The sequence below is a fragment of the Anticarsia gemmatalis genome, chromosome 11 (genome assembly GCF_050436995.1).
Source record: "Anticarsia gemmatalis isolate Benzon Research Colony breed Stoneville strain chromosome 11, ilAntGemm2 primary, whole genome shotgun sequence".
NCBI classification, from domain to species: Eukaryota; Metazoa; Arthropoda; class Insecta; order Lepidoptera; family Erebidae; genus Anticarsia; species Anticarsia gemmatalis.
The window spans coordinates 5,520,903-5,547,282 of NC_134755.1; the positions used below are offsets into that span (position 1 = coordinate 5,520,903).

General features: G+C 34.4%; 1 protein-coding gene across 1 annotated transcript; it reads right to left on the reverse strand.

The window, feature by feature from the left end:
• Positions 1–9,923: 9,923 nt before the first annotated feature.
• Positions 9,924–25,577, reverse strand: LOC142976678 (uncharacterized). Its single transcript, XM_076120174.1, has 6 exons — positions 25,361–25,577; positions 12,704–12,959; positions 11,454–12,495; positions 11,062–11,377; positions 10,816–10,956; positions 9,924–10,722 (listed from the first exon to the last, which is right to left on the reverse strand). Exons 2-6 carry the CDS (start codon positions 12,840–12,842, stop codon positions 9,949–9,951), a joined length of 2,412 nt encoding a protein of 803 aa, XP_075976289.1. The 5' UTR covers positions 12,843–12,959; positions 25,361–25,577; the 3' UTR covers positions 9,924–9,948.
• Positions 25,578–26,380: the final 803 nt, after the last annotated feature.

The window sequence follows — 26,380 nt, forward strand, 5'->3', positions numbered from 1 at the left end:
ACTCGGTCAGTGCTCATATGAAGTACTTACTATCGCTCCAATTCGTCACGGAATTACCAAGTGTTTTCCGTCCCCCGGCTGAGGCAATTTGCCTCCAATTAGGTTCACGTTCCTGTCCATCGCCGATTACTTTTAAGGGTAGAGCCTACTACGGATCGATATTTTTAGTTCAGTTTGGGGCTTTAAGACGTAATTCCAAGATTGTGACATTATAAATACCGACTTGTGGCATCTTCTAATCTTTTTACATAACTGAGTCCCCTTGCTTATGCGCTTTATTTTGCTCTAATAATATAATTTGATTTATCAACTAAATAACTACAACGTCTCTATATTTATGTTTAACAAGTTCGCCTGTTTATAGCGATTAATAAATATTTTATGTACATAAAACCTTAAAATTAATGCCTTGAGTTGTATTTCGCAACAAAATGAAATGTGTCGCATTAAATATCTGGAGTACCACAGTGTGTAAATGCGCCTACTGCTTAACTATGCATCTGCCACACGGATAGTTAAAGACATTACGCACTGTCAGTTTGAAACCAAGTAACTAGCCCTACTGTACTAGAAATTTTTAAGTCACTGTGACTTAGTACAGTAGTAGTAGTAGCGCAATTCTGTACAATCGGTAGTGTCGAGTATCGAGAGTTTTACATTTAGAGTGTACAGCCAAAATAGTTCTTACGGAGCCCGGTAGACGCGTTAAACAGATTTTCGTGTAAAATTTATCGATAGCTAGCCGGTTGTCGGTAATCGATAGTAGTAGAGAATCGAGCTACAGATCTCTATGAAACCTCGACGGTAAATTATATTTATTGAATATACCTAGATATGACGTATAATTTACACGTGGCGTATTGTTCTTGACTTACGTATTCTGTAAATAAATACAATATCAAAATAAATAAGCTTAATTCCGCAACAGCAAAATCAGAACAATGGTTTCATATTTTACTTCAAGTACACTTACAATATTCTGAACGTCTGTCTATTCATGATTTCATTCCCACGAGGCTTATTCACGAGACTTATAAAATTTGATATTTATTACTAGTCTTGGACAACATGATTGATTACTCTGTAATTTAATATCATTTCATCAGTGACAAATGGAATTCTAACTTTCTGTTTGAATTCATTGTAGTTTTTAGGTCACAATTTGATAATAGAAACGTCTAGACCATTTCGAACGCCCTTGTTCCATTTTATTATTGAATCAACAATATCTACATAAGTTTATTCATTATACTAATTGTCTGGTTGAGTAAATTTGTGTAAGCTTTAATTTTCTTATGTAAATGTTATGTATGTACTCTCACATCCTACGAAATTCTAGGCTGTAACAATTTAAATTAAATACATACAGACTGAAGCCCTCATTAAAAATGAGTTGTTATAATCGTTACTGTTGAAATCGTCTTTGGGTTTACAAGGCTATCACTAAGAGCTGGTTGTTACCAGCAACAATGTAGGGGTATATTTTATTACGTAAGTTTGTACATATCTTAATTATATATATGATTTTTCAAATTATATCTCGGTACGATGATATTCTCGAGGTAAACGTATAGACATTTAATTAGTATGTTAGTAAAAAGGAATGTGTTAACGGAATATAGATCTTATGTCTATGTTACGAAATAATAAAAGCTTTGACAATTGTCAAATTCAATGTCTTACAAATATTAAACTAAACATTTTTTTAATAAAGATATATATTATATTAAGCTTTGTGTTTATTGTGTAACAAGAGAACGCATGAATCAATCTCGCAGAAAAATATTATGTACGCTTATTCTTTAATATCTTAAATAAACTTAGCCCTTAGACCCTCCATACTCTTTAGTTTTAAAATTTATGTTTTTATAATTTAAACTCCAACTAAGTAATATAATGTAGATAAACTTGACATAAGTATTCCATGTACAACCACCTGGCGCCTGGCAACAAAAAGATAACATCGTATTGAAATTTTGAAGCTTATCTCCGCAACGTAATAATTATTAAACTATGAGCCGTATTGTTGTCTAGCGTTAAGCCCGAGAACTAACAGTCTGTCTGGGTATTAGGTGAATCCACAGAGGCCCTGCCTAATCTCCATTCAGACAATAGACTCGGAACATCTAAGTTATAACTTCTTTGTTAATCTACCGCAAACTTGTGTATAAATAGATCTCCTCTAACTCAGACCCAACGGTTCATATTTGCTTTACAACGTAATTTAGTTTACTTAATCTAGTGATTTCGTGAGCCGTTTGTCTGTGTACCAAACTTTTTTGGGTTTACGGCGATTAAATTACTTCTTGATGAGATTTGAATAAAGGGTTGGTGTTTGTGTGGCTTTGCTATCGAATTGGTATATTGGGTTACTTTTTGGTTTATCTTAGTACATCCACCGATTCGGTTTTAATACTAGTAATTGAACGTAACTAACTAAACAAAAAAAAATGTCTTCTTTAATTACTCCTTTTTTACCCCACTTTATTATTGTAAAGGGCTCATACAGGGCATCTTACGGTCCCTTAGTAACAAGTTACTTAAACAATTCCTATGAATACAATATAATAATATCCTCTACGTTCTCAATTCCAACACATCTAAAACTTTTAGGAACATTATAATAATATTTCGTGCTCAAACTCTACAATATATTCCATAATAAGACCGAATACGCATGTTACACATTGCTGGGCGACAGAAACTGACACCTGTCATCATTGATTAGAACTACCGCGTTTAGAACGAACGACTCGGATATAGGGTACTCGAATATGACAGCCATTGACATGTGACAAAGTAGCTGTTCGTGGTGACAGATATTTGGGTGGTGGGAAACCTAGAAGGGTTTTCGAGTTATGAAACTCATTTTAGTTGCGATGACGTGACCAATTTTATCAAGCTTCATATTTCTACTTGAGATCACAAAATGAGTACACCCGTATAATATTTTATAATTTTGATGATATCAATGGTCTCTTTTTCTAAGTATTAGTCAATATGTCGCGCACCCCATGTCCACATTCCATAATCTTATCATAACACATTAAGCTCTGATCCACATACAAATCAAATCAATCTTCCTCAGATTTAATAACCTGACGTAATACCGATCAAAGGACAAAGAGGAAAAATATTCCCTCCATTCCCTACATTCTCATATCAAAGAATTTCTATTAAGAAATAATTAGGGCGGAGTAACCTGCAGTCCGGCATAACTACGCATACCATCCATAATTCCGGCTAGTTATTATTTCGGCGTCGGTCGTGGTCAGCGGTAAATATATCGCAGCGGTACATTCGACCGCATCCGTGCCCATGAATATTTCATGAGAAGCGCCCTGATCACTGGCGTACCGGTGACAGCCTTTGTACTTAATTTGTGGACCGCTCAATCTTACTCTTGTCAAGCCACCGCGTTTGTTTTGTTGTACCACAATGATGGAATGTGGTCAGAGTTCGGATTCTTACTCGCAAAGACTTCATAAATGGACCGAAAATACATCCAGTCATCCCCAATTTTTATTTGGAAGTTGATCATGTTTTATTCATGTGATGACGTGACGAAATACTTGAGTGCTTACATGTGAGCGAGGCACTTATAGGTAGGTAATGAAAAATGTATGGTGGTGAATATTAGCAAAAATCAAAGTCATGCCGTCCATATTTTTACAAGCTACGTTGGTTATTTATTACTTGATTATTCACCATCGTTTGGTAGGTATAATTTTGGAAAGTAATTTCAACATCTATTAGCCTGCCAATATTATAAATCCAAATTACGAGGACATTCAATACATACTAAATGACGAGTAAATTGGAAACGCAAATTATCTGCATATTTTGCCATTATAATTCTAAAACTAATCAATGCGATAGCGAGGGCCGGTAGGGAGGCCATGCATCTGTGGGTTATGGGGACGAATCTCATTTCGCAGCCCTCGCGGGAGAAGCGACGCAAACGCTCCGGCCTCCCTCGCTCGGAACATTGCAATAATGCAAGTTATTATCATATACTTTTTGCGGCAAAGCTATTTTGTTCTGAAATTAAAAATCGTAGAGAACGGAATGTATTTGAAACTTGAATATTCTAGAAGCTATTTGAATATAAAAGTGGATGTACCACGTTGTGTTTTGATTTCAAGTCGTTACTTCGCTACTACTGCACCCACCCAAGTTTCATTTTTAGCTACAGCGGCTATAAAGGTAACTTTAGTGCGATAGCCTTGTAATAGATTAACAGAAAGTGTAATCAGAGGGGCGGAGAGCCGTTAAAAGCAAGTGGTACAGCACTGCTAATTAAAGAAATCTATGGGGGTGCATAATGTCTGAAAAGAAATAGTGGTAACATTGGTGTTTTGACAGGTTTATTACAAATTCCAAATAAAATAAGACTTGTCTAACCCATTCTATAAAAACTTACTGTTATGACACATTTACGAGTCCTATGATCAAGAAAATATCATTTATTATTATTATGTTTTGTAGCCGATCAACTTTAACAAAACTCTCATGAATTATTGTAAAATAAACGCGTTGGGATGCCGTAATTCCCGTTAAAAGCATAAGTTTCGTGATGGCTTTAAATTACTCTAGTGTTACGAAAAATACTGTACTTGTTATAAAATAATACCACAAAAGCCAACAAAACATCATAGTTCTAGCTAATCAATGTTTCAGACATATATAACGGAAGGTCGCTAGGGAGTCTACACATCCACGGGTATCCGGGACGAATCCCGTTCCGTTCCCCTTGGGGAGATACGCAGACAGCGCAACGTGCCGCGAATACACCGTGAAACATTGAAATAATGCATTCGTATTGTACTGCAGTGAATGTGATATCGATATGGTGGCTGACTGCGGAAGAATGTGATGTTGATTGCGTTTTTCATATAAAATGAGATGAGTGCATGTTTGTGTTTTATTGCTGATAGCGTTTATAGTTTGACTTGTGGTGATGTGGTTATTCATATAAAAATGATAAGAATGCTGTCGCGTAATTTTTAATTTTCAACAATAGATATTCATAGTCTTGCCCCATGTTGTAAGTTTTTCTCAAACTATGTGAAGGTTAAGTAATTATAGAGATATATAATAATACAATGCATGATTATCCAGTTCCAAAAATAGACTGCATTATTTGTGCAAAGAATATGTATAGAATGTCATAAATTTCCATTTTTCTTTACTCTGGACATACACTAGAGCAATAACGGCAAAATAGTTTTATCTTGAAAGGACGCTGAATGTCATAAATAACAATAATGTGACCATTAGTTTATATAAAACCTGTTGCAATGTATGATATGATTATGAGCCACTTAAAGAAACATTCTATGTACCTATAAGTCTCTGAAGAAGTATAAGCCCTTTAATAAATAGTACTTATATAGCGGTTTACTTTCAATTACGTTACTTACGACTGGTAAGATATACGGGGTAAGCAGCAGTAAGCTTATCAAATAGGATTCTGAAGCCATGTTCCATACAGTAACAGTATCTTCCAGACAGTCGACTCATAAGTAATCAAATTCGCACGCCTCATTCTTACTACACTAACTATAAATCAGACACTGATTCTTTTTCACTATCGACTGCCGATCACCGGCTGGCTAACGTATGAAATTGTACGACAATCGGTTCAGCGCCCCTACTGGGCGTCGTAGTAACTATTTTTGCAGTACATTTTAATGTCAAACACTCGATACTTCATGGTTTCAATTGTAGAGAATTTTCTTCAAATGGGTTCAAAACTTGGGTCTTTCGGGATAAATTATCACCATACCACCTGTCAGCACAATAAATACGGCGGTAGATTCGCCTCCTAATATAGTCATGTACCTTCTTATTACATTTTAAATAGCTAATTATGCTGCATTTCATACATCTGTGCCTACAATTTCGGGTATAAGAAGGCATTTTCAAACCATAATATATTTTCGTGACGAATATTTAATACCTCAATTTCCACTTACAGAAGCCATTCTATTATATCAAAATTATCAGTCAGTCGCTACTTATGTGAGTGTTATTGTCCACGATAATTGGTGTTCATTGTTATTATTAATAGGTGGCATGTTCATCAGATGTAAAGCATTGTTATACAATATCTGTCCATGTTGACTAATGACCATTCACAGTAATTATGATAACACGATACATCTTGTTTCAATTTCATCGGTACATTGTAGCCTTGATTAATTAATTGGCATGTCGGCGCTGCAGCAACGAGAGTCGTAGATTCGATGTCCACGTGATACCAATTTTTGTATGATCAATAAAAGTGTTTCGGTTTTGGTGGAAAATTTTATCCGACGATTATACTACGTAAGTCCCTGTAGTCCTATATCTATTATTTATAACTTACATTTATACGTTATTTTATCAGACTTGGTAGCAGCAAATGAGAATTGAAATAATAATACTGATAAGAAAGCAAGACTGTTCCGTCTACAATAAATTGATAAACATTTTGATGTATGATGATAGTGATAAATGAAGATGCCATTTATTATCTACGCCATTGTTTTAAAGTTAAACCAAACCCTATTTTGTCAGAACTAAAACCGCACTACGACATAAATATAAGCCTGATATCATAAATCGCATTATACCATGAACATAGGATAAAACTAAATCATTATTAAGACCGCAATGTAAATCACTACCAACATCATCACATTAATGGCTTTTAACGCTATTTCAATATGAATTAGACGCCCTGCAACACTATGTTCGAACAACTACATACATCAAAATCATACATCAGAATTAATTTGGTCAAAAGGACAAGTACATACTGATAATTATGTAATGTTTGCAGTTACATTGAGCGCCAGTTCGAAAAGTAGAGCCGATGCGAAGAGCAAGATAGACTTTGATAAAATATATTTAAACCATTGGGCTTACATTCGTGACGTTGTATATTCGAAATCTGCCCATTGAACTTTCTTTTCCCACTTAACTAACTTTACTGTGATCTTAGTAAAAGGAAATAATTACAGCATCTTTTTGATAATACATTATAATTAAAGAGAAAACAGGTTAAGCCACTTTTCTGTACGCGTAATCAACTGTGCGTAATAGCACTTATAGTTAGATACATGGGGATATCTGGCTGGTATTTATAGCCCGGAGCTTGGGAATAAATAATGCGGCTCCCAACTCTTCCACAGGTATTTAATGGGCCCAATGTCGCTTGTGCGGTCATATTTTTGGGAATAAGAGGAACGGGTATGAATTATTGCGCTGGGACGAGTTTTGTAGATTGAAATCTGTGTGCATACTTGATTGTTTATATTTGTTGCTGAGTTTTGGGTGCTGACTTTTGTTAAATAAATAAGTACGACTGTTAAATGGAGCCCTTTTTTATTTTTAATAAAGTGTTTTAATCCTCAAAAAATAAAAATATTTCATTGAGAGCTACGCGCATCAAAGACCCAATAGGTATTAGAAGTTATATTTTATTTAGGTAAATTCCTCACTTTATGGTACTCAAAACGTTAGCTAAATCAAATACATTTCTTGAGAAAACGCCTGGAGCGCTGTTCAATCACCCCCAGGTACGCGAAGTGTACAGACAACAATATAATAACTTCTTTTATTTTACTTTGATCAGAAAACAGCCAATCATTAAAATGACCCTCAATGTAATAAACGTTCATCAATATTTTTCGTTTTAAAAATAAACGAATAACCATCCAAAAATAAAAGGTGCATGCTTATTTATTCACGACCATTACCAACACATTGTACATACATAGGTTTTCATAACAGTTGATTTATAGGCGATATAAAAGTGCCGTTTTGGTACCACCGCTTCGGCAGCCCTCGGGTCGATTCGGCCCCACTCGTTTCCATGGTGAACTTGATAGAGGGTTCCGACTGTCATTCGCTATTTATTTCCCATGACGTATTGATATTTTACACTGCCTTGGTATAGAGTTTTATTATTTAGGATATCGATTCTATAATTGTAGATATTTATCAAGTAGTAGTCGATATTATAGTTTTGTGGTCTCTAAATAAGAACTGGTTAATATGACAAGTTGAATATAATACGAATATAAATTGTTTTGGTATTTATTAGTACTTAGTAACTACATCCAGCTGCTTTTCCCCAAGAAAAGGTGTCTAATAAGAATACATATGTGATGTCTACATATAGTTGCTAGTTCGTTTCCTTTCCTAAACAATTTATCGAATAAAATACATAAAATAAGTTAATTTATTATAACAATCTTACCTCTCATTACATTACATTTGATTTTAAATATATTCATACCACATAAAAATACCCCGACGTAATAAAATAAATTACCTAAAAATATTTTTATGATTTTCGTTCTATAACAATCACACATGTATGTAAAACTCACGGCGTCGTAATAAATATAATTCTATCAAGATAAGAAATGATTTAGGGCAAAGTTATGAGAAAAGTCTAGACTAAATATTTCTAGTTTGAACTAGTTAAAGGTTATTGTTACCTACTTAGCGACAACTAAAACTAGATCTATTCAAATCAAAGAACTTAATGTAAACTATTTTGACAACAAACTTTCTTGGAGAAAGTTAACGATAGCTAAAATTATTCGTATCTACATAATAATAGTTAACTGAATACACATAATAATTAATAACTCATATTCCACATAGAGAAGAAGTGGGCTACGGTATGGGATTCTTCAGAAAGAGAGAAAGGTGGTTGTTAAAAGATCGGCAGCGCACGTGTGAAGTGTTGGTGATACAGGTGTTCATAGACTACGGTAACCGCTTACCATCCAGCGGACAGATGGCAGAGAAGTGTGTGACAAATACACGTATACACAATAAATTCACATGTATAATAATTCTCTTATTATCAAAATCTAAATCAAATCTTTTAATCATTTTGATCATTGTATAGACACTTATGATGGTCAAATACAATAGCTTCGAAATGAAGGTCTTATATATTTTGACGTTATTTACTTTATTATCTTCGTATTAATAATTAAAACAATAGTGCTATAAAAACTAATCAACAGAAACTATCGAAATTTAATCAGTAATATTAATAAGATTGTAATCTTAATCCAATTCGAATTTCTAATACAACAGGCGACGGACACCGATCGATAGAAACTACCCAATACCCTTTTCAATTAACGCGATGGCTGTAAGGCTTCTAAGCAGGAGCCAATAATGTGTCATGTTACATGATAAAGGTTGTTTTACATGTGAACGCCGGTTTCTATAATGTTTGGTTTATTTATGATACATTCACATCGACTCTTCTTGCAAAAGAATGCTAGTGTGTCTAAAGTATCATGACTACTTAAAGTGTGGAATGGTTTCACTTCTTCTGGATAAGTATATTAGATATTTAATAATTTGAAATTTTATCACATTTATCTAGCAGTTATGTTGTCTGCTCCCTAAACAGCTCTAAAACTGCTCCCTAAACAGCACTGTGGAGAATAAGAAATACTTTAGGTAATATAAATAAAATCACACACTTTGTTGTTAAAGTATAGGTTTTATTATAAGCTGCAGTTTACAACTCTTAACAACATGGAGTTTCCATGAAACTTTAATGTTTTCGTTTATATTAATGTCTCATTAAATTTATTTACACTTACTTGAAAGAAACGCTTACATATCGATTACATGTTGCCTCTTTTATTAATTGTGACACACACACTTCTTTGAAGTAGGCATCGAATGGTTTTACCGCAGAACAAGTGTGGGTTGGCTTACTATTCACAGTTTACAAACAATAAGTCTTTACCCTAATTTTTACAGGATAAAATAGTTTATAAAAATTTTATACAAGCATTATCCGTGTAAGTACTATAACACAACGATATAAAACAAATGAAACTCGAAATCTATGAGTGATTAGATGTTATCGTAGCGGAGAAGTCAGTCTTTACCTCGCTAAATTAAGTACAGAGAGTGAAACTAAACTTGACTATGTGTTAATGTGTTCACGTCGTACATGTTTGGCCAATCGGGCAGTTTCGAGAATGATATATTTGAAGGCAGCTTTGCCTTTGCGTTGAAAACTTGATTCGATTTCATCAGTTCATAGCTCGCGATGTACTTTTCCTTCACGTGTCCATCAGACAACATTCCGAACAATTTCTCCCAAAAATTCGTTTCCTTCCATACTATAGTCGTCGTGACATCACGTTGTTCCTCCAGAAATGCGTATATTGAATTCTCTGGACCGATGTCGACGAAAACATAAATCGTGTTTTCCGCTTTCAACATTTCGCTATGAATTTTCTTTATGTCCACGTGACTGTAAGTAGACGTTAAGTAGTTCGAAGAGAACACGACTAGCGTGGTGCATTTATTCACATCTTTGACGCAGCTCGTAAAGTTTCTTATGAAATTCTCCTTGTTACTAGAATTCTTAATCGGATTTGTTTGAATTTTAAGTGCCTTATTGCATTTCATTACGGGCATGACTTCTTTGAGGACGAATTCCTCGTCGTTATCACAGTACCTAATTACTACGTTGTGCATTTCCAATTTTCCACTATTTCTTGCGTACATACAAAATCGCCTCTTTAACATGTGATTAATATGCTTCCTATATATTATGAATACTATGATTATTATTATGTACAACGATATTACGATCGTTATGAGCGAAATGAATATAGTGAACCTCATGTAACACGCCTCCTTCGACCACAGCGGACAATGTACGTGTTGTAGATCGACAATCTGAAATATTTTGTGGGAATTAATATCGTTGTTTCGTGTGTGTTATTATATCTTTATGATATAAAATGTGTACCATTAGTATAAGATACCCACCTTTGTTTTGGTATTATCCTGCATATAATCCAAGAATATGTAGTTACGACACTCACAGTTTAGCGGATTTTCAGAAATCCATACGTGTCGCAATGCTTTTTTCATAACGTTTTGATAATTTTTCGTAGTGGGTTCATCGCCCTAAAATGATTTAAGAACATTGTAAATAATATTCTTTATCCTCAAATAAAGATTAGAGAAAAAAAGTTTGTGAGAGAAAATATTCGTTGTTCATTAAATACTCACCCAAAGGTTTTGTATATTATTGTGGCTGATATCTAAATTTTCGTGGCCATTCACCCACCAGTCTTCAAAGGCTACTTTAAATTCATTGTGACTTAAATTCAATAGCTTTAAATTGTAAGTGTGGGCGAAAGGCGACGTCCTTTTCACCATCCAAGAATTATTTGTTAACTCTTTGTCCTCGAAATCAAGTTTATTATACGCCAGAGATATTGACATTCTCTGTTTGTTGTTGCTGAACAAATACGAAGAAATCGTTTTCAAATTGTTGTGTTCCATGCCTAAGTATATTAGGCTAAGTAGGGACGAAAAGGTTTGGCTGTAATAAAAAATAAATTACGTCACGTGATGTAATCTAAAAGATATCCAGCAGACTCGTATAAAATTTTACTTACCCAGATATTGCCACCAAAGCGTTATGACATAATTTAAGCCTTTCCAATCTTACTAAAGATGAAAACAGTTTCGGTTTGAGCTCGCTTAATTTATTATAACTCAGGTCCAACTCGAGTAAATTTATTTGATCATTAAAAATGGATTCCGGCAGTGTGGCTATGTCATTATATGCTAATGATATGTTCGTGATTAGTGGCGAATTGGCAAAAACGTCATACGGTATGGTTTCAAGTCCACTTCGCTGAATATATATCAGTTTCAAATTTGGCAGATCGCCAAAAAGATTCTTCGGCAAGTCCTTCAGTTTAACATCATTGTTTAATATCACCACCGTTTCAAGTTTCTCATTATTTTTGAATAAATTCTGCGGCAGTGACGAGAACTTGTTAGAGAATAGCGTTAGCTTCTTTAACTTCCTTAAAGGCTTAAATATCGACGCGGGAAGTTCGTTAAGACCGTTAGAGCTGAGATCTAATTCTTCGAGCACGTCGACACCCGTGAAAAGATCTTTAGAGAACCAGGTGACGTTGCTTTGCCACAGCGAAAGTTTTCTTAAGAAAGATAAATGTGAAAATAAATTCGAAGATATATTGGTCATGTGATTGTGACTAATTTCTAAAGTTTCTAGTCTTTCCAATGGCTTAAACAGTTCTTCTGAAAGATTAATACTATTCGAACGTATGTTTAACCATGTGAGCTTATTGATGTCCATGAAAAGGTTATCCGGTAAATGTGTGATCCCGTTGATAGACAAAAGTAGTTTAGTTAAATCTTGCAACCCTGCAAAATGTTTCCTGTCAAAATATCCGGATAGGTTCTTTGCGTTTTGAAATATCAACGCCATAGTCTTAGATACTCCCAAACTTGTCAAAACATCATTGAATGAAGATGATGGTAGAGGGCAATCCTTAAAACTGACTGATTTGAATGAACTCATGCTGTTGGCACATTTTGGTAACTTGCTATAGTCGAGACTCGTTGCGTTCTCACATTTTATGTTTATATAGATGTTTGGTAGTAAGTTTATCTTTATTGTCCGCCCTGAAATACACAGTTAAGTTTAAAAATCTTCAACACACAAAATCACAACATGAATCGAACGACCGAGATGTTCTAATCGGCTTAAAATCTTCTTCAGAAAGTTGAAGTGAAGCAAAATATAAAGTAAAGGAAATTTGAAATTGCGCTGCGCAGTACTGGGTTCAGCTGTAAAAGGCATTCGTAAGCGTCAACATTTAAGTGCACTCACCATCGATGTTGCAATTGAGTTCGACGGCGAGCGTGCCACCGCAAACGCAGTTAGGGTCACTCGGACACATCAGCCGCGCTGCACCAATTATTTGTAGTGTCAGCGCGGCCACCGCTGCATACATTACTTTACGATACATGGCTAAAACCACGCTGTCACCGACAATGTTTACTTCATCCGTTGTTTTCCCATATACGTTTCTATCTTCATCATGTCGTACGTCCTCGTTGTACCCATATTTTTATTTTCATTGAATCTGCGAACAATTAGAAACTCAACATGATTGCTGGCACGTATATACGGTGTATGTATATAAATTCATTTGGTTTCGATTGCTAGCTCTGAAATTGATTTCGCTATTCATAGTTTACAAGCATCGCCAACAAAAAGCGCTGGGAGATAAATTGCCTCGCAGCAAATATAATGGAACTGTCTGTGCGATAGCCAGTTATCTCGGTACACCGCACACGCTTATTTTCGATTATTAATAATACCCATCACGGGATAATATTTACGAAATACATCGGGTTATCCTACATGATATTTATAGGGAGGAAGTGTGATATCGGATATCATCCATGTAAAAGCAAAAGCAATGAGGCCATAAAATTGTAAATGTATACTGAGCACTTTAATAAATTGAGTGAGTAATTAAAAGTCTACACTCCAAAAATAAATCTGCTATCGTACTTGTCCATTATCGGTTCGTTCAACTGGGTGAACATATTAACATATTATCAACTTCGCAAGTCAAACTAGTAACAGTACCAACATTGACGATTAATTGTTACTCTGGTGAGTTTGTTACTTTATACGAGAGGGGAGGCTGCGAACGATCTCGACAACATGGAGCGACAACGACCGACGTAGCCCGACTCAGCCCGACAGGCCACCAGACCGTTATCACAATTTCCGCAATAGGATTAGGTTTATTTTAACGAACCGCTTTCGGTTGGACATGTTTTTTCAACGGATAACACGATGCCATTGTTCTATGCGACCAATTTTTGCGAATTGCTGATGAATCGAATACGTGGAACGGCAAATTGGGTCGTTAGAAAACAAGGTTTATTTAACGTCGAACAACTTTGACCGATGATTTTTCAATTGGTAGAGATTTTATTGATTCGTATTCTGTGAAAAGCAATTTCAGGTCGTGTTACCGGAAACACAATTATTAGCCTTAAATTACCTCTTTCTAAGTTAGGTAATATATTTGAATGATACAGTTTCAGAAGGCAAGACGCTTAGCTATTTATGTTGTGCAATAATTTCAAATGTCAAGCAGGAAACTATCGGATAAGTCGAACTAGACAGTCCGGTCTCCAGTCTCTCACTTGAGAATTTATCGAGTAGGGAAATATCTTGCGTTCCAAGATCTGTGCTCTCGAAGACAATCGAAATTGGATCGAGGATATATTGTATCTTACGTCAGTACTTTGTTGTATGTAACTTGGATACTGGGTTAATGGAAAACGGACTAATTTGGAATCGAAACATTGTGTACAATGTAGTTTGCAACGGGATAAGAAACATTGAATCGTATAGATTTATTATATTTTTTAGACTTATGGTCATTATGTCTTAGTCGTGGTCTGAACCACACGTTAATCCTTTTTATGCTCGCCACACACATAAAGCTCCTTGATTATTATATAAATGAGAAGGTTGCACATCCTACTAACATTATAAATGCGAAAGTTTGTGAGTAGGTATGTATTTGTTTTTGCTACTCTTTCACGCAAATACTACGTAATCGATTACGATGAAATTTGGTATGTAGGTAGCTGAAGACCCAGAATAACTCGTAGTCTATTTTTTATCCTGGAGTTCCCGAAGGATCGGGATTTACACGGGAAGGATTTCCACGCGGACGAAGTCGCGGGTGACCTCTAGTTATTTTATCAAACCGAAATAAATATGAATTTATAGCCATGCCAACTTAAATTTAATACACAATCAGCTAATAAAAAAAAGATTTGAAATACGAAAACTTTTAAATAATATTAGCAGAAAATTAATACACAATCAGCTAATAAAAAAAAAAGAATTACGAAAACTTTCAAATAATATTATCAGAAAATGATATCTCAACGTTTAGACCCTTGTACGTTTGGAATCACAAATGCCACGCCTGTACCCGTCAGTTTGTTCCACTTCTGTCATTCGCTCTATCATTAACAGCTATTCACTGATATCCGTAATTTAGGACAACCGGCTCATATTCCCCTTAATAATGGTCTGTAGTGCGATGAACTAAAATACAAGGTTTTAGAAAGAAATATGAATAATGATAGAGTGACTACGTCTTTTGTACACTTTATCGACAGTCGATAATTTTTCTTGTTAAATTTCAATGAAGAATGGGTTAAGTAGTAGTGAATAAATAATGTAAGCTAAAATTAACAGTATAACAAATTATCTTTAATTACGTTGCCTTATCATTTAATAATGTACCTACTAAAAAGAAATTCGGTAAATGTGTGTTAAAAAACATATCACTAGACAATTTAACTTAATGTTATCGATTAAGACTGCTTCCGGGATTTTAGTATTATTAACTTTTCAGTTAACAAGTAAAATAATAAAGTATACATTCAAAGCAGGCAAAATATCTTTTTGTCTTTGATGTTTTGGGAAACAAACGTACTATTTATTTTACGTACAGAATTTATAAGCTCAAAGCTTTGAAACGCGACATAACGATACCTTTAGAATATTGAATTTTCTTTATCCTTTCCTCTCTCCATATACAAGATAAACATAGAATACAAAATAACTTTTAAATAAAGGGTAGAACAAACAAAATATAAATATGAAATTATGGACCCTACGCAGATGGCAATTTAGCGTGGCCCGAACTTGTTTATCGCGGTAAGCAGTTAATAGAAAAAGGTAAATCAAATTTTACGAAGTAACGTTTAATTTCAAAGTTCCTTTAGTAGTCTTTATAGAGATTTGAAACATGGGAAGGTGGAAATTCTGTTTGCATAAACAGGTGAACCTTGCGGAATGCTGATCGCTTGTTTTGCATCCTTTTGAAGTTCCGGCGAATTATAAGTTTATTAAGTATTCAGAGGGCAGTCTCCGGCTTTATTGGTATTTGGTTATAGCTTCTTACTTTTTATAGGTAATTTTTTATAAAGTAAAAATATATATTTTTCATTATAATTTTTCTTGTAGTGGCCGTCACCGTTTTAGAGTTCATATATGTAGATTTTTTTTGTATTCGCAGTTAATTCGTATTCATTGAAATCGTACAAAACATGGGTTTGACTTTTTAAACAAAATTGCAATATTTACATCTGATTCTGCACTTTTATTCACGTGTCAGTATCAATCGTTCATTTCATTCAACCACCTAATTTTACCGAAATCATATTTTCCACCGGAAAATGTGTTTTCGGAATCGATTCATTGTTTGTATTAATGTAAATATTATTTAAAACAAACAAAACCGACCTACTTCACAGAACGGAAATAAGCCTCGATTCCGAGAGGTTTACGTTCATTATTAATCTATGGTCTTACTAATTCTCAGAATAAATAATAGTTTGTTCCGATTGCGACATATTCTGAGAAACTGATTCCCAATTTATGTCTGAAACTGTGCCTTCGACTACCCTATTTCCTACTGAGAATTATTGACGTATTTATTGATTTCATTTTTCACTGTATTCAATGTACAAGTTATGTATTTACTTAAGTATTAATATTTCTGTTTGTTATTCTGAGTTAGAACAAAAACAGATAGTTAATATGTTCATTGGTCTGCCTACCTCTATGAGAAGAAGGCGTTATAAATAAATAAATATTTATAATGCGTGATTTTATATATGTAGGTAATAAAAATAAAAGTCTAACTGAGCAATTAGTGCGCACTAGTATTTCAAAGAATAAACAGAAGTTTCATTTTCCCCTTGTTAAACATAATTGCAGCAGTTGAGATGAGATATAAATAAACAGTACCTGAATACCGAAAGGATAAACTTGCATAAAGCCGATTATCATAACAGCAAAAGCCATATAGAACAAATACAATATAAAAGCGGACAGCGGCATATGCGTCTGGCGTTCGAGATAAATGACCACTGCATTACACAACTTTTTCATGAAACTAACTTACAAAGTGACTAAGTAGCGTACCAGCACTTTCTGTTTGCTCGTAATATTTTTGCCTAAACTACTCGGACGGATAACTTCGTAATTTGTTGGTGTATTCGCCACGCTGTTGGTGCTATTTCTAAACGGTTATATTCACAACTGTGTCATAGAAGTTTTGGCATCTCTTGGCTGTCCTTTATTTGTTTATTCATAAGTAAACCGCAGTAATCCATCATATCATGTTGTGCGACTTTGCTTTCTTTTTTATTTATATTCATTATTCAGTTTCTCAAAGACAATTCATGACCACCCCAGAAGCATAATATCGTCAAACGCATCCATAAAAATAATATTCTTAAAGCTGAAGATTTTTTTTTTTGTTTCTTTGAATGCGCTAACCTCAGGTACTACTCATTCGAATTGAAAATATATTCTGCTTTGAAAGTTCAATTTTTTTAACATCACGCTATTACTCATAGGAGTAAACGGAAAATAGAACTAAAGTCCAAGCGGACGAGGTCGGGGGCGACTACTAGCTCTATATATTTTTATATCAAATTAACTCTTTTCTTTGTGATTTATAAAGAAGTTGAAGTCAAAAGCTACTTCAGTATACACCGAGGAACTCAAAGCTATTAGAAGTTGTTAAGAAAACATCTTCAAGTCCTTAATCAAACTGCGTGAACTTAACTTGTCGGTTAAAGCTGCAGTACTTAACGTCTTCTGTACTTAGATTAAACTAACATAGTTCCCGAAGACCGACATTAACCTTCGTGAAGTGAAAATACTCGACGGGACAACGGTAATTATGGAAACAAAGATTAAAAAAAAAAGTTTCTATAATTAAAAATGCTAGTGTAGTAGAACACTCGTCATAGTTATAAAAAGATTAAACTGACAGCGGATATCGATTGTTATTGAAAAACCAATAGACACATCACTAGCGCGATTCTGTAGAGCCGGTACTGTCGAGTATCGAAAGTTCGACATTTAGAATGTACTGCCAAAGTAGTTCCTACGACACCCATCAGAGTGGCTGATCAGATTTTCATACAAAATTTCTCGATGACAGGCCGGTTGCCACACTTACTTGATTGTTATTGTCGCCAATTTTTTTTTCATTTCATTGTATCGTTAACGTAACGCGTTATCCCAAAAGTTCCTAAAAGTCTTATTTATGCAACCATAGCCTATCACACTCAAACTCCGTACACTAACAGCAATCGTCTGTCAGTAACAATACACAGAGCTCAACCAAGCATGACCTAAAGTGAACTCAAACCGCTCGCACTAATACCTTATCTCTACATTCAAGAGGAATATATGAAGACAACATGATAGATGGTCTAGACTTGCGACTAGTCTAAGACGAGAGCCAACAGCGATAAACACTGTGAAATTAACTACCCCTGACATTTATAGCCACGGTAACCCGGACTAATATAGATGATGTACCAACTTAAATATTATATACGTACTTAATCGTTTCATAACTAACCAGCGTAATATTTTCATACCTACGTTTTATCGAACAGTTTTGTTGGGAGTATGTGAAAATGGTCCGTGTTACGGTGTAGGAAGGTATAGTTTTGTCTGTGGAGGTATCGGGTGGGGTGACTAGGCAGTCCTGAGAATAAACTCCGGGTATCAGGTGTGGTGAGGTCGTAAGCTCGTCGGATTTAAGGCGTCGCATTCCAGGTGTTACGTCGCCGTGAACAGCACTCTCACAATTAGACGGGTTCGGCCCAAATTGATGTTGTTTATGAGCCGTTTCTCTTAGTTACTGTGTTATAATGAACTTTTTGATACGGATTATTAGAATTAATTAGGCGCGTTGCTTCCTGACGACAGGTGTGATGAGAAGTAATTTGTAATCTAGGCTTTAATATTGTGCCTGTCTTGCTAATTACAGCAAAATATGAGTTTGCTTATAACAGCTCAGTATTGTAAAATTTGAATGGTCACCTAACTTTACATTTGTGATAAGCTCGAATTATGAAATGAAATGGAATTTATGAAACATTATGAAATGGATTTTATATAATTTATAAAATTTGGAAACTTTGCCAGAGTTTTTATTTTGCAAAATATTTTTATCCAATACGTAATAGTTTATTTTCGTACATCATAAATGAAATAAAAATTGCATTGTCAGCCAATAAAACTAGCAATAGAACATTGAAAAATTGGATGTACAAAAAAAGTAAAATTTAATTTATTTTTTTTCCGTTTCTATTTTATTTTTCACTGATATGTCTGTCTACGTTAACGGCGGAAAATAATATTTGGATTTCATTTTTTAAAACCATTCCACAGCTTGCCAAAATTTTCACGTTTGATGATATAAAAATATAAATAAACAAGGAAATGAATGCAACAATCTCTAGGTGCTATAGTGTACAAAGTATTTTTTTTTCTATCTGTGATACAATAAAAGTTTTTATGTACTTAAACAGTATAGCTCATATCGCTACATCCCAGTACAACTATTTCAAGCAACACATTACGTTTTATAAAACATCATGAACATTTAACCGTCCGAGCCGAATCTAAGATGGCGTTATAATAAACCATTATTGCATGGACTCCCAATTTTCTACTTCTATACCCGAGAATCCAATAATAAATACAACGCATTAGTTTTTCTAACATTTCAAATTTATTTACCTGTAGTGCCTACCTGTCAGTAGCACGTGCCACAACAACGAAGTTATTAATGCTCATAGAATTATGAACAAGATTTTCTTTATTTACGACTGTACAACATAAATCAGAGATGAAGCGCAAACGGTTTTGACACGAAACTACAATTTATTATTTAATATTTCGGTATTGCCAAAATTGTTAGTTGTGTGAAAATTGGTTCGGCTTATTCAGACACTTGACGGATTAATGGAATATGAAATTTTACTGTATTGTAAGTGAAAATTGTGCGAATATTTAACTTTCAGAACTATAAAAGCTTAAGATACAATTCAGTTTAAGAGTACATAAGCCTTTTCCCTTCTGGAACCGCAAGACGTCTGCCTCACAACACCAAACCACTTTCTGTAATTTTACTTTAGTATACGAAGGCAAACGTTGCACCTTCAACGAATAAAATTAACATAAGACTATGCTTCTCTTACACAGCAGCGAAAACTTTTAGTGACAATTAAAACTATCCTTTACCTAAAAAGCTTTAATTAGACGGCTATGAAATTTAAAGCTGAAACTTAAGTAAGTATATTGAAATAAGGACGTGAAGACTGAAATATTTAACCCGTGAAACTTCCAGATGGCCTAGATTCTCTAAATTCATCTTGATAAGCTGCAGCTGCTTCAACCCATCTTCAAGTTTCACTTTAACTTATCACCTAAACTGACGTAGAACTTAAAGTTTTACAAGTTTCCCTCAGCAGCAACATTTTACCGAAACGTCCAAAGGAAGCCAACCCTCTTCTCGCTAGCAGTCTAAAACGGCCCCGCATTAAAGCAAGATAACGTGGGAAGAAACGTGAAACGCCATCCCGAACTGCAATAAAAATCCTACTTACGTGATAACACAATAAAAACTAGGACGGCACAGCACATAACACGATTCTATTACGAACATAAAACTCCCATCAGCATTGTTTACAAAAAACTGTCGTAATAATTTTATTTCCTTTGCCTTTTGTGACGTCACTATAATACCTGTTGTTCTTTCTGTTTGTTGATCACTCAAGTGATAACAATGAGGGAACAATGGACCACTCGGCCGAGTTTAGGGTTGGTATTCCGGCTTTTATTGTTTCAGGGTCATTCATTTAATTAATTTGTCATTTTGGGGGTCTGAGTGACAAAAGTGCCGGAGGACCGTACTTGTTTGCTTATCTCAATTTAAATAGTTGGACTTTGCTAACGGCCGGTTATTTTCATTAAAATTAACTAGTTCAATTGTGGTTCTATCTTTTAGTGCGGAAATGTAGTTGGTGCTGTTAATAAATGAAAACTTTCTGTTGGTTGGCGTCGCCGATTAAACACAAAGTACCTGCTGTTATTGTTTTAATATTGGTAATGTGCTGAATGAGTCAAGCTTATCGTGACTGCCAGGGACGAACTCTACCTTGGGTTATGTATTAAACATTACATGACATTAGAAATTCAATATGGCTGTTCTTGTTTTAGCTTTGTGTTCTCGGTAAACTTTCTACTTAGTGGGCAGATTCATATAATATCAAAATAAAATACGGAAAAAAGCAATTATTAGGAAAGCTATCTTCCTAATCTAACCCGTCATCTTGAAGATTCACAATATATTTAATAAAATAAAGTCCCAAAGGGGCCAGTATTAACAAAGTTTTTAGGAAAAATATAAAGAATTGTACCCTAAAGAATAATAAAGCACGTCAACTTCTTATCTTACCACGCAACTCGTAAAAATGTTGTTCGTCATGAGCTGTCAACTCTTATGATAACATAAATCACCGAACATGTTTTCAAACTCATATTAAGTTACTACTTGAGTTAGGTAAATGAACTACATGTAGTATAACTTCGTAGTTAACGTTCTCTGGGAATCTGGAGGGATTAGGAGAAGAAGAAATACATAACGCATGGATTCTCTATGTCATTCATAAGATAGTCTGTTTTAAATGTAACACAAATCAATGTATACGATGTGTGTATATGTAACATAACAGTGTTTGCGAAGCTAGGCTGAAAAATTACTGCAGTTGCCCATATGTGCCATAGTCGAAATTTCAAGAGATTTTATGAAGAACTGTTTACTTAGTTGATTGCCCCTTAATTTTAAATAACAGATTCTTAACTTTACCATAGAGGTGATGTTATTAGATAAATAATAAAGACAAATAAAATATAATTCTGATGCTATAAAAAATCTGAGCTTACTAAGTATGTGCTATTTTTCATGAGTCTGTTGTTTATGTTTTGTTGAGTTTAGCTATTAACGTTAACATTAGAATATTCTATATAGTGGTATGTAAAATAAGTTATGTGGCCTCAGAAAAACATGTTGGAAGTTAAAGTTCGTAATACGATACATCCCGCAAACTCCCTAAGGGCGACCGGTCATACTCCATCTTGACATATCTTTTTATAAAGAATATCAAAGTAAACCAACAAAATTCTTGTGAGCCTCTTATTCCCAAATGTAATTAAAATTGTAGGCAAGTACGGGCCGGGTTGTCTATTTGTTTATACAAATGTACATGTTCCTTTGACAATTTGTAAGTACCATACATAATATATAGAGATACTTAGAAGTTTGTAATACACTTTTATTATTTAACTGGCGACGCTCGAGGCTGGAGTCACGTACTATTTCTCTTGTATTTCGCAATCCCACGGGACTTAAATCCTTTTTTAGGTCTTTGCGGTTGCTTATATTATTAGAGGTACCTTAATTTACTAAATTAATGTAGCCGCCTGGGATCAACTCGGGCCAACAAAGTTTTAACAGCAAATAACAGTCTCTATCAACTGTCGTATAAATTGCGTAGTTTTTTTTAGTCAAAATTTAAATGAAGTAATGACTTTTTACAAAACTTAACAGTAAGATACCCTGGAATTAGTAACAATAAACAGACAACAATCGTCTATAAAGTGTGTTGAAATGTCAACAGACTTCTTTATAAGAGATAATTATAATGAAACTGATAGTCAAAGAGAACAAAACGAATGAAAGCTGAAAAAACACAGAGCATACTTCCACGTGTAAAACAAATAACAATTTCCACCGCGATGTTTCAAAACAGACTTACAAACAAAAATGTTTAATTAAAAGTAAATTAACACTGTTGTTTTTCCTTACCATTTATTTTATTGTTGGGCTTTAATTGCTTTTTAGATAATGAGGAGACCTGAACATCTGTTGAGCGTTTATTTATTCATTTTTTGAAGTTCCATTTTACGAGTTGGAAGACAGGCAAGGTCGACTCGAAATAAATTTAAAGTGGAATAATTTGATGGTAAAGAGTTGAAGTACACAAATTATGCTTCTATTTTTATTGTTGTTAGGATCGATTTCCTTTAACACAATTTGTAAGAATATTTTTAAACTGCGAGGTGCTAATACTTAATAATTATCGTAATGTACTTTTTGTTCCGAGACATTATCGTAGAATCACAGGGAACCTTTTATTTTTATTTGTTTTATTTTAATCACAAGCTTTTCTAAATATTAATTGAGTAACGATCTAAAAGAGTCCTGTAAACGGTGTGATAAAAAATATTTCTGTACTAAACCAATAAATAAAGTCGGTTATCATCATTTCAATAAAACAGTTATTTGTGACGCATTACAAAAGAGACTGACTACTAAGTCTAACATTTCAAATAAAAGGCCAAAGTCAAAGGGTGAAGGACCTCATTACTGAAATTCCTAACAGTTTTCTGATATCAATATTTCATTATTAGCCTTTATTTTATACCCGAAACCTTAAAACCTTTATAAAGTACCAATATACTTTACTTATATGCAGTATTGATATTTATATAACTCACAATCCCGAACGAGAAAGACTGGCCACATGCATAGTAAGACTTTGTAAGAGCAGTGAAATAAAACAAAACAATAGTAAACAATTTTTCATACACCATTATTTATTAGGTTGTTTGGAAAGTCATTTCGTTTTTTTGTGGAAATTAAAGACAGTTTCGAGCTTCGAATATAAAACCAGGTCCACAAGTGGTCATAAACGAGCGACTTAATATATTTAATAGTTCAGAATTGTTCACGGGAAATGAAAAATCTAAATTCAAAACATTGTTTTCTCATTACACGACTACGATAAAACAAGGAACGAAAAAGTCGCGCCACTATTCCTGGTTCCAATTATTTGTTGGAACGTTAAATCATTAAAAGTCAGAGACAGCAAGAAAGTAGTTCACCGAGACCAGAATGAACAGAAAAAGCTTGGCTATTTCCGTAACGTGAGTTGCTCCTTAGTAATAAATATCACTTTGTTTTATTTTTAATTTAATGAAGACGAGGTAAAGGTATTTATCAAAGTTTTTTTTTTATTTATTTCTTGCGTATCTCATAAACTGTCTACCTTGCCTAACAATGTTTTATTTGATTAAGTTAAAATCCTATATCGTGAGCTTGAATATATTGTATGATCAAAATCGAAACATTAAAAAGCTGATGACTGTGATGGGGCTGAGATACCACGAACACAATTTGGTCGTTGTCGGTTTGAAATATTTATGTCACGAGTATATTTCTTACACCAGTACTGTTCTCTACTAAAATGAGATAAAACATAATATAAGCTCTCTCATCGACATTAAAATTTACGCCAAATCAAATCTTCAGTTCACATTTTTCTTTAAAGGAAAATTAGCAATACATTTAAGGTTCTTATTACACGCTTCGGGCAAAAGAAAAAAGGTATTATTCACAAAATGAGACGCAACAGAAAAAAAAACTGCCGCAAAACACTACAAAATATAATGAAAAGCGAAAGCATCCGAGGAAAAATAATTCATTTTGTGCAAACAAACTGGGAGCAGAAAACAAGGTCGGCACATAAAAACCGAGGCATTCTTCGGTTAAGATCGCATGAGGAACGGAGCGGCTGCCTATGTCGGGATCAAAGGAGCTAATTAATTAACTCGAGCGCTCGCGACGCTATACAATATGACCCCAGGGTGTAAGCGAGAGTGAACGCCAAATAGACACTTGTACATCCGTAAAACGGGAGGTAATGTAAGCTCATTCTACACATTCCTTTATTTACTCACAAAACACACTCTCCTTCTAATGTCGACGAGTATCAGAGATGCTTGAGGTACGAAAATTCATGTACAAAGGAGAGCCAAAAACGTCGCCGCCACCGAGCGATGGTTATCAAAATAAATTGTGTCATAAAGCCTTACGCGAAAGGCTGACTGAGGCGTTGACGTTGAGATAAAGCTACAATTGAAAAAGCAGCGCCCGTAAAATACACGACAGTTTTCGTTTTTCTGTAATTATAAGAGTTGTACCTTAAATAATAGGTTTACGTTGTTTCTGGCACCGGCCTCCAGTTTTAAACAAAAAATGTGAGAGTTTTTGTGCGGTTATTGTTCCCAGCGTTAAGCTTGAACGAGATGAAATATTGCTTACGTACACACGCGAGCCAAGTGTACGATATATTATAAGCTCCGGTTTTGTTTACGTTCATATTACGCACCACACTGCGACATTTTATTACAGTAAAAAGTATTACTGAAGAACATCGATAAAGAGAAAATGCTAGTGAGTCTTCAAAAACACACTCATTGGTCGAATCAAAAAGCTGATCTCAATAAGCCTCCGGAATTATAAAACTAGAATGAAGAAGAAGAATAGAAACGCGAGAACGGCTCCGTAAGTATTACGAGTCTTCATTATTTACATCGAATATTAAATGCGAAACGACAAAGTAAAATGTAAAAGGCGAACAAATAAAACCAGGTGAACAGAATTTCTCTCACTAATAAAAATACAGAAGGAAAATGAATGAGCTTTTATTAAATATCAGAGATTTTTATGTGGAGTACAAAACTCAGATATAAAATTAATAAATATTAAGATTTCCTTACCTGTTGCGATGTATTCCCAAGCACTTATCAATTAACAAGTAATTTTAACACCAATACTTAAGCTACAATTACTATATATTACTAATAAAACGTCCAATTATACTGTTGTAATAAAATTGAGAGAGATCTCTACGTCAATAATGTTGTAGAGGGCAGCGTAGACCTGGCGCTACGAGGGTTACGACGCGACTGCCGTGCTACGCCGCCGACAGCTACGGCTGCGAACACTGACTGCAAATAAAGACAGCAGAAATCGTTCGGGGAGTGGCGGAAACAGCCGAACGGGTACGACGTACAAAGTTATTTAAGGGCGTTTACAGAGTAGCTTGATTTCGGTTGCAGATTGTCATCATTATGATATGACTTAACTAGATAAAAAATAGGTTGACGAAGCGGATGGGAAATTTACTTCAGAATGAGTTAGTTACGAACGTAGAGGGCTTTGTTTGTCGTTCCAGTAATCTTTATTTATCGTTGGCGTGTTTAAACGTAATTTTACACAACTTTTAATGATGTTCGGGTATGCTATGTGTATTTTTGTGGTTGGTTCTGCTGAAAGTATTAAGATTTTAATGGTTTAATTTATTTGCTAGTATATTAATTATTTTTAATTCTTTAGGTCTTCTGGCAATATCAAATTTTAAACAATCGAGTTTAATATTGGGATTGTAAAACCTATTTCAAGTTTTATAGTAATAGTTAATATTTAATGACTCTAAACATCTTTTTTATCGTGCGATTGTGTCGTTTAATGTCATTATATTTTTATGGCAGACAAGATTTGTTTCAGCCGTTTTTATGGGAGACAAATCTTGCAATGAATGCGTTTAAATCCGATCGCTTACTGCGATGTCCGAAAACAATACGCGTTAGAGAGGATGCTATAATAATATATATGTATATATATATATATATAATATATGAAATAGTATGTATATGAGATTATATGTATATAAAATGTCGTAACGGAGACGAGTGTGAGACCGAACTTGTCTGCAGTTGAGTCTAGAATGTACTCAT